The sequence below is a fragment of the Grammomys surdaster genome, unplaced genomic scaffold (genome assembly GCF_004785775.1).
Source record: "Grammomys surdaster isolate TR1022 unplaced genomic scaffold, NIH_TR_1.0 344, whole genome shotgun sequence".
Lineage (NCBI taxonomy): Eukaryota > Metazoa > Chordata > Mammalia > Rodentia > Muridae > Grammomys > Grammomys surdaster.
The window spans coordinates 1,383,157-1,401,844 of NW_021604763.1; the positions used below are offsets into that span (position 1 = coordinate 1,383,157).

At 50.2% G+C, this 18,688-nt stretch overlaps 2 protein-coding genes across 7 annotated transcripts; both read right to left on the reverse strand.

Annotated features, from left to right (window-relative positions):
• Positions 1 to 370: 370 nt before the first annotated feature.
• Stoml2 (stomatin like 2) lies at positions 371 to 3,745 on the reverse strand. Its single transcript, XM_028779098.1, has 10 exons — positions 3,647 to 3,745; positions 3,296 to 3,433; positions 2,746 to 2,845; positions 2,552 to 2,610; positions 2,362 to 2,463; positions 2,084 to 2,218; positions 1,813 to 1,957; positions 1,598 to 1,677; positions 1,257 to 1,385; positions 371 to 642 (listed from the first exon to the last, which is right to left on the reverse strand). The coding sequence occupies exons 1-10, from the start codon at positions 3,689 to 3,691 to the stop codon at positions 514 to 516; spliced, it is 1,062 nt and encodes a 353-aa protein (XP_028634931.1). The 5' UTR covers positions 3,692 to 3,745; the 3' UTR covers positions 371 to 513.
• Positions 3,746 to 4,733: 988 nt separating this feature from the next.
• Fam214b (family with sequence similarity 214 member B) lies at positions 4,734 to 18,240 on the reverse strand. 6 transcript variants are annotated; one of them, XM_028779093.1, is made up of 9 exons: positions 18,124 to 18,240; positions 9,064 to 9,207; positions 7,844 to 8,812; positions 7,232 to 7,290; positions 6,949 to 7,054; positions 6,663 to 6,821; positions 6,372 to 6,440; positions 6,101 to 6,276; positions 4,734 to 5,984 (listed from the first exon to the last, which is right to left on the reverse strand). In XM_028779093.1, the coding sequence occupies exons 3-9, from the start codon at positions 8,735 to 8,737 to the stop codon at positions 5,831 to 5,833; spliced, it is 1,617 nt and encodes a 538-aa protein (XP_028634926.1). In that variant the 5' UTR covers positions 8,738 to 8,812; positions 9,064 to 9,207; positions 18,124 to 18,240; the 3' UTR covers positions 4,734 to 5,830. The 6 variants fall into 6 exon arrangements, with proteins under 6 accessions (XP_028634926.1, XP_028634927.1, XP_028634930.1 ...); XM_028779094.1 differs by lacking the exon at positions 18,124 to 18,240 and adding an exon at positions 17,671 to 17,774; XM_028779097.1 differs by lacking the exon at positions 18,124 to 18,240 and adding an exon at positions 13,419 to 13,460.
• Positions 18,241 to 18,688: the final 448 nt, after the last annotated feature.

Sequence of the window (18,688 nt, forward strand, 5' to 3'; positions counted from 1 at the left end):
GTCTGCATCACCATGGCCGTCTCTCGCCTGCTTTTGTAAACCCTAGTCAGTATCTTAATATTCTACACCCTCATCCCTTTTAAGACCGCCAAACTACTAATGCCAAGGCAGTCCTCTTTCCCATGTGCCCCAAACACCTGCACCACTTAGCAGGAGGGGCAACACTCTCCAGCGAGCAGTTCAGCAGACACATTTAATCTCCACACAGCAAAGGCTTCTCCTGAAGATAGAATGACTTCACTTCATATGAAGTTAACCCTTATCGTGGAGAATCAACTCCTTAGACCTACCTGGACTGAAGGGTGGGAGTGGACATCCAAAGAAAACCCGAGTGATTTTCCTAACTTCATCCCCCAATCAAAGAGGACAGTTTCCGATTTGCCACTGGTGAGTTTATTACATGATTATTAAGTTGAAATAAAAAAATAAAAACTAAAATTTGGCTGGGAGGCTGGAGCCAGAATCTGAGAGTACTGCTCCCGGTCCCTAGACTCCCTGGCCAAGTCATCTCTACTAGCTGAGCTTGACTCTGCCCAGTTCTTCAATACTTGTATCTGTGGCCTGGACATCTCTTCTGCTCTCGCTGGAGTTCTGGGCTCCGGGCACTGAGGCTTTGGTGAGAGCCCCATAGACACCCATGGCCTGAGGAGAAGGACAAGAGAGAAAGCTATAAGAACACTCTGTAGCTTTGTCCCAAACCACACAAAGGGGCTGCACAACTCCTGTTTTTTCTTTTTTCTTTTTCCTTTCCTTCCTTTCTTTTTTGAGACAAGAGTTTCTCTGTGTAGTCCTAGCTGTCCTAGAACTTTCTCTCTGTAGACCAGGGTAGCCTCGAACTCACAAAACTCCACTTGCCCATTGCCTCTGGATTAAAGTTATGTACTACCAACACCTGGCTTTAGGTTTTTTCTTTTCTTTATCATCATTCTTCTTCTCTTTCTTTTCTTTCTTTCTTTTTTTTTTTTTTTTTTGACAAGGTTGTATTGTTGTGGAGCCTAAGCGGCCTCTAACGTGTGAGCTTCCTACATCTCCTGAGCGCTGTTATTACAGGCATGCACTAACATATCCAGCCCCTTGGTTTTCCTTATCCTTCAAACTTCAGTTTTCTGAGCCTTGCAAACAATTCTAAGAATCTTACAAATCATCAAAGCAGGGTGACTCACAACCCTGACACAGGTATCTGCAGGAGTTAATGGAAACCTTCATTCTTGGTTTCTGACACTGTTATTGTATGCTTATCTTCAAAGAGCTCTAACCTGAGCCACCATACTCGTGACGTCACTGGGATTGGAGGGCAGTAGGACTGTGTTGGAATCCTTGGCCAGTTTGGAGAACGCACTGACGTACTGCTCAGCCACAGTCAGCGAAGCTGCTGCATCTCCATTCTACAGCCACAGTGGATAAAAATCAGGGGTCAGAGATTTAGGGAGAGAAGAGAAAGGTTACATTCCTGGAAAAGGGGCTATACAAATCCTAACACAAAGCTCACATAATCTAGCTTGATGGAGCCACATTGACAGGAACTCCCCACAAGGACAGAAGAGAGAAGCCCTTCTATTCCCATCCCCCATCCCCACCTATCCACCCAGCCTCTCACATGTTGAGTCAGAGCCCCAGCCAGAATTCGAATCGCTTCAGCTTTAGCCTTGGCTTTGGCCAGAACTGCACTGGCTTCTCCTAAAAGGGGGAAAAAAAAACAACACGGCAGTCTGACTCATGAAATCAGAGAAGCCCAAAGCTTCTGTCCCAGCCCTTACCTTTAAAGCCCCAAGCTCTGCCCCTCCCTCCGTCTTGACTCTACCAGCTCCTCACCTGCTGCCTGATTTATCTGTTCAGCCTTTTCTGCTTCGGAGGCCAGAATTTGGGCCTGTTTCTTCCCCTCTGCCACATTGATAGCTGACTCTCGTGTCCCTTCAGACTCTAGAACTGTGGCCCGCTTTCGACGCTCTGCCTCTACCTGGAAGTCCCAATGACCCCCATCAAGAAGAAGCCAGGAGAAACTCTAACCAGGACTTACAACTCTATCTACCACAATAGAGGATTGTAGTCCAGTGGAACTGGAGTAACCGATCCTTCTCCCCACCTGCATCTGCATAGACTCTTTCACTCGGGGCGGCACATGTATATCCTTGATCTCGTAACGCAGGCAGCGGATACCCCAGCAGTCAGCAGCCTGGTTGATAGCATCCACAATGTTGGCATTCAGGGACTCACGCTCCTACAGGAAGAGAAACATGAGCAGCACAAGTCAATGTCTCTATCAAGAGCCTGAACTGGGAAGGTCCCTGGCTGATCTTGTTCTCCAGAACAGATTTGACAGTACGTACCCTTAAGCTCTTGCTCAGGCCCAGATCCACTTACCCGAAAAACTTTGTCCAGGGAGAGTTTGCCAAGCTCTGATCTCATAGTGGTCTGAGCTAACTGGGTGACAGCATACTCAGGGTCTTCCACACCGTAACTTGCCTGAAAGCACAGGTATAGGATAAGAACTGAAGGTGCAGGGTTTTAAGGAGAGGCAATTCAGAAGACTAGATAAGGCCAGGGCAGATACCTTGTAAGGATCCATGATGCGCAGATAAAGGACTCCATCTATTTGCAGAGTGACATTGTCTGCAGGAACAAACAGAAGAGAAAGATAGGTCGGTCAGGCCTCTAAGCCCCACTAGTTCTTTCTCCTAAGCCCTGGATTTGTGGCAAGCACATCCTAACGCACTTAGCACATCCCTGTCACCCCATCTCTCTCACCAAGAGTTACAGCTGACTGCTCAGGCACGTTGATAACAATTTCCTTGAGACTCTGCACATACCGGATTCGGTCTAACACGGGGATGAGGACGTTCAAGCCCTGGGAAGAGGAGCCATAGATTCTCAGAAGAGTGAGGGTAATAAACTTGAAATCTAAACTAAGCCTGGAGTAAGTAATAAGTATAGAACATGGAAACTCCTACCAAGACATGTCCTCAAAGGCTGAGGTGTCATTGGTTGGGAAACCTAAGAGTACAAAAATGAAAGACTAGGCCTCTCTGAATGTCAACAGAATGGGAGCCAGCAAGAACTGCTACCTTTAGGTAGACAGGTAAGCCTAAGAGTGTGGTAGCTCCGGGAATGAAGCCTGTGGGTTACTAGGGTAATAAGAAAGCAGGCAAACATGGATGTGACGGTCAGGAGACTGGGCTCTGGTAGAACTGGTCCCTGCAGGTTAAAAGTGCAGATAGGCCCCAAGTAAGTCCCGTTCCCACATGAATAAGAAATCAGGTGATTTGGCTGGCTGAAGGTGGGCAAGAGAGGTTCTCACAGGTTCCAGAATCCGGTGGAATCGGCCCATTCGCTCCACCACCCAGGCCTCCTGCTGAGGCACAAACAGTATCACGGTGTTTCGGGGCAGTCCAGAGGAGGCGCGACGCGGAACGCGGCCAGAAGCCTGCACGGAGCCCTGAAGAAAGACGAGAGTAGGCTGAGGACGCGCCGCGGAACCCTAAATTCCTCTCCGGAATCTCGACCCCCAAGGATCCCCGGAGAATGACTCACGTGGGGACCATGACCTGTGACCCCAGTCCTTCCCCAAAGTTAGAATCCCACTCTTTCCCAGCTGAAGACCCAAGTGCTCTCTGTCCCGAGCCTCTGAAGAAGGTTGCCTCGTTCTCACCCTCAGCAAAAGGGCTCCAGTGCCCCGCGCCGCGCGCGCCAGCATTTCCCCTCAGCTCCAGCGACCTCCGGAACCAACGAGTGGTGGAGCAGAGCGGCCTCTCGTGACGCCTGAACCCGAGCCCTTCCTTCGGCAGTCCCACTCCGCCCGACGTACTTCCGGCGTCTTAGTCTACCTTTTCCCCTCCCCTCTACTAGTCTGCGTACGTCAAATCAGTCCCTGGGAAGCATAGGCTTTGAAGCGAGAGCACGAGAGTGCAAGTTTGTTCTAGTTCTCAAAAACTAAGAAGCTCCTGGGCATTGTTGTAGAAATCGAGGCAATATTCTGTCTGCAAGTGGTACAGAAACACCGCCCACGAAATTCTGTACCCACAGCTGTGACTCAGTTTACCCTCCAGCTCGTGTATAACTGTCCTAATCTGTCACCATAACGACAATGGATTGGTGCTCAGTAGTTGCCCGTGGTTGCCATAGTGACATTCTTGGGTAGACATGCTGTTGTGCCCAGCTCTCCCACTGGGGACTGACCCCATTCCCGTTGTCATGGTAACTAGGAGACCTAACTTTGCCTTACGATTGGGCGGAGATTTGTCCCTTCCCTCTTTTTCCCAAGGCATCAACAGCTCTTTTTCATTTGTTCTGAGCCCGAAACGTTGAAGCCTGATCGCCTTACATACAGAGGGCAACAAAGAGCCTCAACCTTTCATTTTTTGTCTGGAACATGTCACCTTGCTCAGGTCTCTGACACTCTCAATTACAAGCTTTAAGAGGCTTGTCTCCTCCTCCTCCTCCTCCTCCTCCTCCTCCTCCTCCTCCTCCTCCTCGTTTTATATATACAGACACTGAGGTTCTGAAGGGCTAAACTGCAGAATCAGTGTAAGAATCCAGATCCTCAGAGTTTAGCTTCTACAGCTTTACTTTCCCCCCCAGCCCCCCAGCACCTTATATGAAAAAGATTAAGACTATGGTCCAAGACTCCACTCATCCTAGCCTAAGATCTCGTGGGTTTGAGCCTGTTGCCAGAATTCTACCTCTCTTTAGGGTGGACATCTTCATCCTCTCGAACACAGAAAAAAAGTAGAGGTTAGTTCAAGTTTCCAAACAATTTATTCTTTATTTTTTTCCTTAAAAAATGTACCAGGTACAATTTTTCCTGTTTTTTGTTTGTTTGTTTTTCAAGTTTCAGCAAATGCTTGTTCCCCTCAGCCAAGCCCCAAGAGTTAAGGGTTGAGGCTGAGGCTGGGTCAGAGTCTTAAGTGAGGAGTGGAGTAACTGGGAACCATATGACCGAATGAGGGGCACCCCTCATCCCAGCTGAGGTAGGGGGGTCAGAGTCTGGTCAGGTGAAAGGAAGTTCCCCAGTCCTTAGGCCTGACTCTGTCCCTGGACACCTTCCTCAGTCAGGACGCCAAAGCAAAGAGACACAGGCAGGAGGAGAGGGACAACTGAGTCTGAGCCCTAGGTAAGAGGTGGTTAAACCCCTGTGTTACACATACATGCACATTCATTCTCTCTCTCTCACACATATACCCTACACAAACCCAAGTTTGTATGTACACACACACACACACACACACACACTGGCTGTCGAAGATGGGTTGCACGGCAGGGAAGGGAAAAGGAAGAGAGAAAACCGAGGGAAGCTGAGTCTTTGGCTAAGTGACTCAGTCCCTCTGGAATAACCCCTCTCTGCCCTTAGCCAGAGGAGAGCAGCTCTCCCCTTGCCCCGACATCAGCTTCTTCATGTCCTGAGGTTGGAGCAATATCTGAGAGTGGGGTGATGCCAATTATCAGGTTTGGGAGGTCACCAAGGCAATCCAATTTGAATAAATTATAAATTAAAAATAAATAAAATAATAAGTGGCCCCTGCCCAGGACAGGGAGGCAATGCTGGCATTACTTGCCTGGGAACTTGGGACAATCTCAGGGTAGCTCTGGTTCCTCCCTACTACCTAAGCTGGCCTGGGAAACCCAAGGGAGGGGACAGGCACATAGAGTGCCCAGAGCAGACAAGGTATGGAAGGACCGAAACTTTAAACACCCAAATAATCAATTTGGGTGTGAGCGTGATGAGGACTTTAATTCAAGCCTGAAGGGGCTCTCGCCATTTCTCCACAGTTTACCCTGTCCAGGATGGAGCAAGATAGGCAGGCTTTGGGCCCACCTAGGTTCAGAATGCTTGCAATCAGGGCAAAGGTGAATAACGTGGATTATGGGGGGCCTCAGTGACAGCCTGTAGCTCAAAGGGGAGCCCTGTGTCCAGCTCCAGGCTCCGGCGGGAAAAAAGCAGGCGGATATCTCCATGCAGGCTTAGGCGGCCCGAGCGAGAGCTCCGGAACCTGGGGAAAACAGTACGGCCCAAGTTAGTATCCAGGTGATGGAGAAGAAGGGCAGATTGAGGAGGGGACAGACATGTACCTGAGGTTCTCCAGCTCTCCCAGGGTCCTGGGCTTACCTGAGGTGCAGCAAGTAGCAGAGGAGGCGGTGGGTGGGGCTAGCATTTCCCTCCTCACCTACAGGCACCAAGAAGAGGCGATGGCGCAGGAAGGTCATGTGGGCAGCAGGCATGTCCGAGAAGTCAAAGGTCACAAGGAACATCTTCACCACAGTCTGGTTGGGGTTAAATAAGGTCTGGGGACAGGACAGTCCAGGTTGATGGCCTACTGACTGATTCTCCTCTTTTCCCACATCAACTCCCTCAGGGCACCCAGCACTCCCTCACTCACCACTTGGATGGTGCCCACCTTGGGCACACTGTAACCCTTCCTCCCCAGAGGATTCAGGTCCACGACTCCCTAGAAGATTATGAACCATTAGCCAGAGTAGGAACTAGAAGAGTCAGTCCTGAGCACCAAACACTGACAGCTCTGGAACACTTCTCCCTGGACTGGGTTCCACCCTAGACTAGAATTCTCATCTTACCCTGACTCACTCCTAGAAACAAGAACATGGAAAAAGAAATACCTTTTGCCACCCAAGCCCTCTGAGGTAACTTTGGGGTCAGTTTTATATCATACCAGGAAGGGGGCCGGCGCATTTTGCTCAGAAACATCAAAAAAGGTGACAGTGACAGGCAGCGTGACATGCTGGGGACAGTAAGACCCACTGGCTCCAATCTCTGCAGTAAAGCCCTCAATGTGGCCAGATGGTGCAAAGCGTCCTCGAAGCAATGATTCCTGGTATTCGGGTGGAGTAGACACATCTGAGAGTGATGCCAAGTCTTTCCTTTGTCCGTTTGAGGCACATTCCACCATGGAATTCCTCCCAGGAACCCTTAATCACAAAGCCCAAAAGGAGCGCTACCTCAAAGTTGCCCAGCAGGGTCCGGCTGACAGCAGGAGTGGGAAAGGGGGAGGCACTGGGAGGGCTCAGCAGGCCTGGCCCCTTCCGGAGAGTTCGAAGGGAGCTTCTGGTAAGAGAGGGACACAATGGTTGGCTTGAGTGTTCTGAGTATTCCAGTTTCCAGTCCTTGGGTACCACTCTTTTCTATTCCCCAGGGCTCCCTACTACATATGGTATTGGAAGAAACTACAGACTTCTGCCTTCACTTTCATGGCCAGGGGAGAGGGAGAGTCTGATGACTTACAGCTTCAGGCGACGGGCGCCTTTCAGCCTCCGCCCCATGGGACTGCAGTCTGTTGGGTCCTATGGTGAAAATATTGAGAACAGAGACTTCATGAAGCCCAGGCATATTTTGGGACAAGGACTTATTGTAAGTTCTCAGAAGAACATCTCTGTAGGTCTCCTCCACCTTCACCTACACAATGTCTACTTAGGAGTAGATGAAGAGAAGGCTAGTGTAATAACATATTAAGGTGGCACTTAGGAGGTAGAGGCAGGAGGATGAACTCATTCTTGGATACATAGGGAGTTTGAAGTCACTCTAGGCTATTTGAGACTTTGTCTCAGAAAGCAAAATCAGGAGATTGGAGATTTAGCTCAGTTTTTGGAGTGCCTGTGTAGCAGGCTGTCCTAAGACTCAAGCACACAGCCCTGGCTCAAATCTACATTCAATCTACAGCATCACATACACTAGGTGTGCTGGTGCACGCCTTTTCTGATTCCAACATAGCACCTGGAAGGTGGAGAAGTAGTTCCAGGTCATCTATGGCAACTCTAGGTTTGCCTGGGATACATAAGACCATGTCTCCAAAGAAAGAGAAAGAAAAAAAATAGACAAACTTGTCCACTGGCTTACCAAAACAGGCTCCTTGGGCCCAGGCAGCAGGTGGCTCCAGAAGGGTGTGGCTTTGGCATCAGAACTATTGGCAGCAAGAGGGCAGCCCAGGGTTCCCCGGCGCCTCCGAGGGGCTGGCCCCTCATCCTCAGAGCTGACATCAAGGACTTCTCCAGCAGGCAGCAGCCTTCGCTTGGTGGGGCAGGGGCCTGGAGGTCCAGGGCCAGGGGGTGTGTGCTCGGGACTGTGCCCATTGGCAGTTCCATGGGACTCCCTAGGCCAGGGCTTGCTCCCATTGCCCACCCTAGCCACTGGGCTCTTACCCCCTATTTGTGCAAGACTGTGCAAATCAGTGTCAAGTGTGTGCAGCTGGCCTGAGGGGGCTGGCCCTGGAGACTCCCCCAGGCACCCCTGTCCCCCTTGATCTGGGAAAGCCCAGTCTCTGGTGTGCAAAGTATTGCAGGAAGCATTTGATGAGGGCCATGGGGTACTTTGGGTCCCTGAAGTCCAAGGTGAGGTGGCACTACCCGCCTGTTCCACAACACAGAGGCCATGGTGGGAGAAATGTTGGCTAGCCACATCCAGTCCCTGACCCAGTCCCTCTGGGCTCAAGAGTCCCACAGTAGATGGTTCTTCCGGGGGTGATCCCTCTCTGGTCCCCAGCCCAGGGCTTCTCTTCAGCTCCCGGGGACCCTCAGTGGGAGGGGCCGGCCGCTTCAAAGCCCTAGGAGGCTCAGAGGCACCAGCTGAAGGGGAAAAGATGGATACCTGGTAGACCCCAGGGGATGTCGCCCCCCCTGCTGGGCTGTAGCCCATGAGCAGGCCACCCTGGAGGGTCCCCTGTCTGACTGGAGGCTGTGAAGGGCCAGCCTCTGCCTCTGAGGATGGAGATAGCTCCGCCTGCACGTGGCGCATGAAGCCCCCCTTGGGTCAGGGGGGCCCCCCCACACGGCCTTTATGCTGGGCCTGGGCTGGGGGGCCTGGGGACATCTGTAGAAAAGAAAAACAGGAGGTCAGGAGCATCAAGGAGTCGTCTTTCTTCCAGCTGAGTTTCAGATCCTCCCTCTATCCTCAACAGATGACTTTGAGCAGTTTGTGCAGGGAAAGTTGTCCAAATCCCTGGACAGACTAATAGAAGTCAGAAACCATTCTCAGAACTCCCAGGAGGGGCACATGTTCAGTTCCAGTTTCTCACTAGACTTGCAATCCCTCCCCCCCCACCACCTTTTCCTGGAAGTTACCCCGATGAAGAAGCCTCAAGCCTGGGCCTGTGTCCTCTCTTCCTGTCTGATGTCTTGTCCCTCTAGCTTGCAGTCTGGTCCATGCCCACTGCACCGGCAAGGTGACTGCCACCATTCCGTGCAGCTCCTGGGCTCAGTTAGACCCTGAGGGAAAAGAAAAAAATATAAGCCAGGATCCCTGCAGCCAATGGTAAATCTCCTCTAATATGGGCTACTTCTATATCAGCAGGTAACCAAGATGCTTTCCCGAGTTGGGACAAACTCTTCAGAAACAGAAGGGGCAGGCTGGAGACCTAGGGTACAGGAGAAAAATTGGGCTACCTGGGCTACAGAGAAGCAAGTCTTGAGTGGCTGTATTAAAGATGTGAGAAATGAGTAGAGGGAAGATGAACCACTTGTCAGGGTCTCCATCTTGGGAACTGGCCCTGAATAATAGGGGATAACATGTCCCCAAAGATCAGAGAGACTTCAGCTTGTAGGTGGACAGGACAATAATGTACTTTTCTTACTCAAGGCCACCCAGTTACACAACTCATCTCCATAGGTCTATCCAAAGGGGCAAGTGCCACTGGAGACTGCTAAGGGCAGAGGTCGTGCAGATAGGCACACACCATCACACAACTACAAACCTCAAGTAACTTTCCTCAGAAATCCGTCGTTTTAACAGAGAAAAGAAATCCAAAGTGAGCTGGGTGGTGGTGGCGCATGCCTTTAATCCCAGCACTTGGGAGGCAGAGGCAGGCGGATTTCTGAGTTCGAGGCCAGCCTGATCTACAGAGTGAGTTCCAGGACAGCCAGGGCTATACAGAGAAATCCTGCCTCTAAAAACCAAAAAGAAATCCAAAGTGAGGCATTGGTGGTGCTGGGATTGGTGGTATTCACCTTTGATCCCAGAACCTGGGAGGCAGAGGCAGGTAGATCTCTTTGACTTCAAGCCTAGCCTGGTCTATAGAGAGAGTTCCAGGACAGCCATAACTACCCAGAGAAACCCTGTTACCCCCCTCCCCTAAATACCCCCCAAAACAAAAAGAAATCTAACCAAAAACAAGTGGTGGAAGGAGAGAACACTATCAGAAGGTACTTACTAGTTCCCACCCCTCCCCCCAGGCCCTGCAAACCAGAGATAAGGAAGCAGCAAGCAGTCAACTGGAAACAACTGGAGTATATCTCCATGCCCCTCCCCCAGGGCACAACCAATACTCAAAAAAAAAAAAAAAAAAGCTAAAGTATTTCTTTGTTGCCAAGGCACAAAAATGGTCTTCACAGACCATTAACTAATATTTCAGTGACCAGACTGTCAAGTTGAAAGCCAGCTGTCCCCACTGTCATCCTTATTTGGTCAGCAGTCTGTGAGTACTACCAACCACAATGCCCTTTAGCATAATGCTAGAGGCTGAGGCAGGAGGATCTAGACTAGTATAGCTACATTTTGAGAGACCCTCTGTCAGAATCGAACAAACAAAAATAGCAAAAAGAAACAAACAAAAACCAGGTTACAGCCAGCCTCCCCACTACACCAGACAGTTAAGGTCAGATGGGGCTACAAGACATCCTATCTCAAACAAAACACAAAACCAACAAACAAGCTGAGGGATGGTGGCACACACTTTTTGTCCACACACTCCAGAAGCAGAATTAGGCAAATCTCTGAGTGAAACCTGGTCTTGAAAAAAAAAAAAAAACAACAAAAACCAAACCCAACAAATAAAATACTTTTTCCCACACCTCTTTCATGGATAGCTCAAAGTCACTCCCCTCCAAAAGATCTCTCACATCTAAGACTTCCATAAGACAGTGTCACTAACTACTTTCTGTAACCCGATGATATTTCTGCTCATTTCTGATTATGTCAGACCTGAGGACGGGTCCTTGTTTCTTCCCCAGCTCAATTTCAAGCTCAAGAGAAGCACACATCAAGATTTTAAAAAAGCCTAAATACTAGCACCAGTGATCTGGTCAGCAGTCCTGACAGTGTAGAGAAACAATGTACAGGTGAAGAGTGGAGAGATTAATTGTACATCGGGAACTGTAGCAGCTCATGTGCTGGTAGGTGACAGAGAGAAAGGTGGCATTTGCACTTAGGGACTGAGAAGCTCTCCTACATCAGCCATTGTCTTCCTTTCAGGCCATACTTAGCCATTTCACCAGGCCCCCCTTTGAAGGAGATCCTAAGAATACTCTGGTCCTTCACGTGGGTGAGATGGCTAGAAAGTGGAGAATGTCAGCAGTGGCAGTGTCATGAGAGTATAGCCAGTTCTCATTTCTTCCCCTCCTATTCTCCACCCAGGCTTTAAAGTTCAAGAAGGGCGTTTTCCTGAGCACCCCAATTTCCAGGTCATCTCAGTTGCCCTCCTGAGCCCTTGCCTCGAGGAAGCCAGGTGATGACATGATGCCCTACTTGACCCCAGCATGTCTGGCATCTGCTCATTAATCCAGAGCCCTATTAGTTCCCTCCCTGTCCAGAGACGCTCTAAGACTCACTCCTCTGCCACCCAGCTTCAAGCTGACTCATAGCGTAGGACTGCAGGGAGAGGGGACAGGCCAGTATAAGCCAAACCTCGCCCTCCATGCTGGGGATGGGCAACAGCTGGCATTAAACAGCTGTGCCAGACCGTGGCTGCCAAGGACTACAGCTCCCAACATGCTGAGAGCAAGGCCAGCAAAAACAACAAGTCCCAGAATACCATAAGGTCTGTACCCTCAGATACTTGTTAGACCTGGGAGGTGGAAGAGGTTGTGGTACAGGAAGAACACCTAGGCTCATTCTACCCTTCCCTTCAGTCTCAAGTCACCCATTTTTACCCTAAGGGTAGTTAGGGGAAAAATTCCTATCCATATGTTTTCCACTCTTATCCTAGGCAGAGTCCTGCTGTTTGCTGCTGTACATTTTGTCCTCATACATGTCTACACAGGCTGGGGTGACTGTTCCCAAGACCACTGCTGTGAGTAGAAAGGTCAATCTCTTGTCTTCACCCTCCCTCTGACTCCTGGCCTAGAGCCCTTCACCCTTAACAGAGAGGGAGCAGACCTCAGGAACCCCTCCAAACTCAGACGGGGAGACTCACCTTGGCTCCTGGACTCCTTGCTCTGGACGATTCCCCCACCCCCTGCTTAGCCTCCCAGGTCGGCTCTCATCCCTTCTTCACAGTCTGGGACAGGCCCCATACCCTGCAGAGGTTTTGGAGATCTGATCCTCCCACCTAGTACACACTCACCCCGCTCCCAAATTGGCTCCGCCGCGGTGGCCGCTGCTCCGGGCCCTTCCGTCCCGTCCCCGTCCCGGTCCTGGTCCCTCCCCTCGGATATCCAGTCCCCCCTACTACGGGCCCCCAACCCAGACAAAGGGTGGCTTAGGCTGAACGCCTTGCTCTGCTTGGCTCTTTTCTGATCAGCTTCGTGTGCAACACTAGCAGGCTCTGGCGTCCGCAGCCCCTTTAGCTGCTGTTGCACCCCTCCCTGCGATGGTCCCTCCCCGGGGCCGCCCCGGCTCCGAGCCGCAGACTCAGCTGCCCCTCTGACTCACAGGCCATTTCCTACCAGCTGATGGGGCCGCCCGCCCCGCCCAGCGCCCAGCCACCCCCAGCACTGCGACCATGGCTGCCACGCCCCCCTCAGACCACACCCTCCATGGGCAACACCTATGTTCATTGGCCCGGTGGAGGCCAGCCTCTCAGCAACTTCAAGCGTGAGTCACGCCTTCTCCAAGGGGCGCACGCTTATTGGTCCACATAAGGGCAGGCCTACCCAATGTCGCCCCGCCTACCTCCTTAACCCTTTTTCTCTCCAAGTCCTAAGCAATTCTCTGCCCTGTCATTTAACCCTATTCAGACTTCATCCTCTCAGGGTTCAACAACCTTTCTCCTCCACGCTTCCTGTTCTGAAGTAAATTAATAGGAAGCTCCAGTGCTTTCACAGATACAGCTCAACAGTCTCCAACTCGTACCAAACCCAACCCTACATATCCCAAGCTCATTCACCACCCCCTACCCCCATCCCGACAGAGCTCCAAGTAAGAGGGTAGCTGCTATCTAGTAAGCTTTCTAAAAGAGCAGGAAAAAAAGACCTACAGTCGTACCTTATCTCCATCCATACTGAAAGATGGCATCCCCCCCCCCCGCCTTTTTGTCTTTGTTAGAGACCCCAGGAGGCTCCTGAGATAGGAATACATTTAAATTTCAGGAACTTGGGCCTTATTCTTTGTAGCTCAAAACTCTTCACAGATCAGGCTTTGGAGCACTCTATACTGACAGGCCTCTGATCCAAGGAAGCAGAGCATCCTAAGAAGTGAGTTAAAAGGCCTTCTGCCTTCTGAGACCAAGTTCGTCTTCATGACTCACAGCTCCCTCGAAACTCACCAAGCTCCCCCTGAGTCACCGGGCCCCAGGCCTAGCCCAGAGCCAGCCAAATGAAGCAGCAGTAGAATCCGCATCTCTAACCTTTGTCCTTAGCTCTGTAAATAACCAGGGTGGAATTTTTGCAAGGACTGGGCATTCATAGACACTTTTTAGAGGGATTGCTCTCAAGATACCCTGAGAAAATGGATAGTCTTGTCTATCTTGTCCTCTGGACTTATCAGCAAGTCAGACAGGTTGTCACCAACTCAGGCCTTTTCTCCCTGTCAGTCACAGAAACAGGGAACAAACAGCAGAACCAAAAGAAGAAAAAGCCCATGCTTTGCCTATGCTATGCACCCCCAGGGCCATTAGTTTATTACTGGACTGTAAGAAGAGCTCTCCTTCTTCCCTACTTCCTCTCTGGGTTCTACAATTAATACAAGCCAACAATAGTCCTCTAGGGTTCTTTCTCCTTACCTCTAATGAGTAGGAAACCCTGGAAAAGACCCCAGCTCTCTAAGATTGAATTCCATGCTACAAAAGAGCAGGATTTTAAAAAGTCTCAAAGCCCTAAACAGAAGTGAAGAATAAATATGAGAATCTATTTGCCTTAGCAAAGATCACTAGGATGACAGGACAGAACATCTTAGGAAAATTCTTAGCAGCCCTCTTTTGTTCTAACTATAATTTCAGGCTTTAGTTTCCTACAAAGATCAGAGGGGGAATACTAAACGAGTCAGGATAAAAAAATGTTCCAGGCCTCAGTATGCCCTGGGGAGAGGAGCACAGTTCAATCATGCATGAGGTCATACCTAGTTGCTCTAAACTCTTAGCTTGCATTTTTTTGTTGTTGTTTTTAGAGCCAAAGTCTTGCTATATAACCTAGGCTGCCCTTGTACTTATGATTCCCCCTGCCTTGCCTCCAGAGTGTTGGGATTGTAGGTTAGTGGGGGGGGGGTTGTTGTTTGGTTTTGTTTCTTTGAGACAGAGTTTCTAGTAGCTCAGACAGAATAACTCCAGTGATCTCTTGCCTCTGCCTCTGCAGTGCTGAGATTACTGGTTTGTGCCAATGGACACAGCCTGACTTAAAAAAAATTTTTTTTAAAGACAAGGTCTCATATAGTTTAGGCCTCAAACACACTATATGTCAGAGGATGATCCTGGGCTCTTGATCTTTCTGTTCTCACCTCCCAAATGCTGAATTATGGGTTCTTGTCTTTGTTTTTTAAATCTTTAGAGCTGGGCATAGTAGATGGCTCATGCCTTTAATCCCAGAGGCGGGCAGACCTGAGTTTGTGGCCAGCCTGGTCTACAGAGTAAGTTCCAGGACATCCAGGGTTACACAAAGAAACACTGTCTCAAACTAAAACCAAAGGGGTAAAAATACTGCTGGGAATGATTGCATATGCCTTTAATCTTAACACAAAGGAGGCAAAGGAGGCAAAGGCAGGCTGATCACTGTGAGGTTGAGGCCAGCATGGTCTACATATGGAGCTCCAGGAATAGCCAAGGCTATATCCATAATAAGACTCTCTCTTCAAAAAAGAAACAAACAATAACAACTTCCTCCTCTTCTTCTTCTTCTTCTTCTTCTTCTTCTTCTTCTTCTTCTTCTTCTTCTTCTTCTCCTTCTTCTTCTTTATCAGCAGCAGCAGCAGCATCATTGTCGTGTATATGTGTGAGGACAGGTAAGAGGACAACTTGGGGAATTTGGTTCTCTCCTTTCACTATGGGGTCACTATAGGGTCACTATGGGGTCAAGGGTTAGAATCAGATCATCAGGCTTGCAGGTGCTTTCACACACAGATCCACCTTACTAACCACCTCCCTTTTAAATACATAGCAGCTACCAGTAGCTTACTTTATTTTTTGTTTGTTTTTTTTTTCAAAGACAGGGTTTCTCTGTGTATCCCTGGGTGTCCTGGAATTGACTCTGCAGACCAAACTGGTCTCAAAATCAGAGATCCACTGGCCTCTGCCTCCCAAGTGTTGTGATTATAGGCATGTACCACCACCCAGCGACTTCTTTTCTCACAAACATACACATTCCTCCTCCTCTTCTTCCTCCTCCTCTTCTTCTCTTATTAGAAACTCCATAAGAACAGCAACTCTGCTCTTCATACTAACATCCTCTGAGACTGGCATATACAAGGTACTCAATAAAATTTAGTGCAGTAAACTGTAGGTCAAGTAATGAACAGCACTAGTAAAATTTGGATCTTACTTCCTGTTGTTGTTTTTGTTTGTTTTTACCACGAGTGTGCACATTTATAAAATGAGAGGTCCTGAGAGCTGGTTTTGGTGATGCACATGTATAATCCCAACATCTGGGAGATGAACACAGAAAGATCAGGAGTTCAAAGTCATCATGGGTTACATAGTGAGTTTGAGACCAGCCTGGGTTCTGGGTTACTAGAAAAAAAATCCCTGTCTCAAATGCAAAATAAACAAATAAGGATTCCTTTAAACAATGGCCACGGAGGATGTCTACTGCCCTGGCTTTATACTCCTAATGGCTGCTATGCATTCTTGCTCATCACAGAGGACAGGCTTAAGCAACTGAATCCCCTGCTGTTGGCACCAGAGCAGAAAGGCTATATACTCAGCATAGCAAACTGCTGCCTTTTCTCTTTATGCCCCACCCACTCACACGAAGTGCTCCAGCCCAGAGGAAGCCTGAATGCCTCTGCCCTAGGCCCGCCCCTCTCTGATAGAGAGCGTCTGGGAAGCAGGGTTGCCATAGAAATCAGTGCCTCCTCAAAAGGCTTCAGCCTGCCCTTCTTTACCAACCCTATCCCAAGGCTTTGTCTGTCCTGAGCACCCCTCCCTTTCTCAGCCAGACTCAGCAACTGGGTGGCTGTATGAGAAGACTGGCTTGGGGCCCCTTTCAGCAACACTGTCACACTCATTCAGTCACGGTGTGGAAGGCAGCCCTTCCCCACCCCCTCCAAGCCAACCTAGAGGCAAAAAGAACAGTGGCAGTACAAGTCCCAGGCCCACTGACTGTTCTGATGGTTTACTTCTAAGCTTGGACTGTAGGGAACCATTCTCTTCATCCCCTAGCTGGGCTAGAGCCTTATATCTTTCCCAGGTCAGGCTTATTGTAGTGTCCCACCCCTCAAAGAACACAACAGAGGCTTTCAGTACTTCTCAGCATTTCTCCTAGAGAACCCCCAGCACTGCTGAGGATCCTATGATACCTCACCCAGGGAAGGACAAAGGTAGAGAAAATCAGTTTCTAGCAGAAGGTAAAATGTGGCTACCAGCCACTTGGGATTTACTGGCAGGGGTGGTGGTGGTAGTAGTGGGGGTGGAATCTGAGCCTCCATGCTGGTTACAGGGTGTCTGGCCATTAAGTACAGAGTCAGGAGCAGGTCATAGATCCTAGACTGGCAAGAACCAGGCCAGGCCCCAGTGTGAGGAAGGAAGTGGGAAATGAGCACACCCAGAACATAAGGGCAGGGCAGGGGGTGGGGTGGGGTGGGCAGAGACCAAAGCAGGCTTCTGTAGGAACAGGAACTAGGTTGGGGATTGACAGGAACCCAGTGACAGAAGGGTCCCCAGAGACACTTCGGGGAAGGAACCCTAGCCTGGGCTAGCTACAGATTCAAGGTAGGATAAAGACACAGTCACACAAACCCTGGTGGCCAGCAGGGCCTGCCTGCTCTCTGTGTACCCATGCCAGAAGGTGGGGTCAGGAGCTCAGGAGCCAGTAACACTAGACTGGCTACTTGTTCTGGTAAACTCAGCAGCCTCACTCCTAGAACATAGAGCACAGATGTCTTCCTGGAGTCCCTACAATGCAAAATGTTACTTTCTAGAAGTACTGAGACTCTGCCCAGCAGGAGAGGCTACAATTCCTGCCCTTCATACAGTACCCCACAACACATCCCCTCTTTCTCTACACAACCCCATCTACTCTCCCATACGCTGGAACGCCAGCTTTCTCCACCACATATACCCTCATTCTCCCGAAGTTCCTCCAAATTGCTCAAGTATCACCTGCGATCCTCCACATTAGACAGTGATCCTTTTCCCTAACAGTGTAACCTCCCACTTTCACAAAGCATTCCCGCCCTTCCCCCACAACGGCCCCTAGAGTACACCTCCTTGCTCACACATTGAGCCCCCAACTGCTCCCCCAATCCCGCCTCACTCACTCCAGAGCAACAACCTCCAAATTCTTTTCTTCGCTAGCGGTGGTCCCTATTTCAGGTCTGCCCAAGCCCACCTGCGGCCTTGTCCCTTTTTCCACACGCACCCCGCCCCACACCTGTAGTTCCGTGGGTCCTGGTGCACTTGAGAAGGTAGTGGATTGGGACAGGGACTGAGCAGCCCTCCTTGCAGCCTGGGCCTGCAAACCTTTCCCCTTGGGTCAGAGCCCCGCCCCCGCAACGCCCCGGCCCACCCTCTCCCTTGTCCGAGTTCCCACCTTCCCGGGGCTGGTCCCCTGCCCGGTTCTTTAATCCCTCAAACTCCGCCTCTGTAGCTCTGACCACGCCCCTCGACTCCGCCCCTTTCGTCTCCTTTGCATTACCCCAGGATCCTCTGCTTTCCTGAGACACAACCCCTGGTTCCCACCCGCTTTCGGTCTCTCCGCCTTTCACCGGGACCCACCCCCTCAGATTCCAGCCTGCTGGAACCCGTTCCAGGTTCCTTTCACAGGAACATTGTCCCCTCAAATGCAGTGACTTTCATCCCCCGCCCCTTCTCCCGCCTGCCTCACCAGGGCACACACGCTCCTTGGCCCGGGTCGACTGGCTGTGATTGGCGCCGGCGGCCCCAACAGATGACGGAGGAGACTAAATGATGGCTGCAGGTCGTCTGAGGTCCCACCCCGGCCACGTGCGGCTTCTGTGATGACAGGTCCAGAAGGGCGGGGCTTTGGCTGACTAGCGAGCTACAACCCCAAACTGACCAGATCCAGCGGCTGGTGGCAAGCCAGAGCTCCGGACAAAATCAGTCTCTCTCTCTCTCTCTCTCTCTCTCTCTCTCTCTCTCTCTCTCTCTCTCTCTCCTGTAAACTGGCCTCTAACTCACTCTTCTACCTCTCCCTTCAAAGTGCAGAGGTTCCTGAGGTTGTCTTGCTGGTCTTGCTGGTGGGAGAAAGCTACTTAAGGAACTAGAGCCTATGTAAGGACTACTTACAGAGTCAGTAATGTGTATTTGTTGTGTATTTTCCCTAAAGCAAATCGGTGAGGGTTGCAACATAGTGTAAAGGAATATCAGGGGTCTGTAAAATGTGGAAGAATTTGAACAGTGGGACTTCAGGTTTGTTAAACTATGCGGTC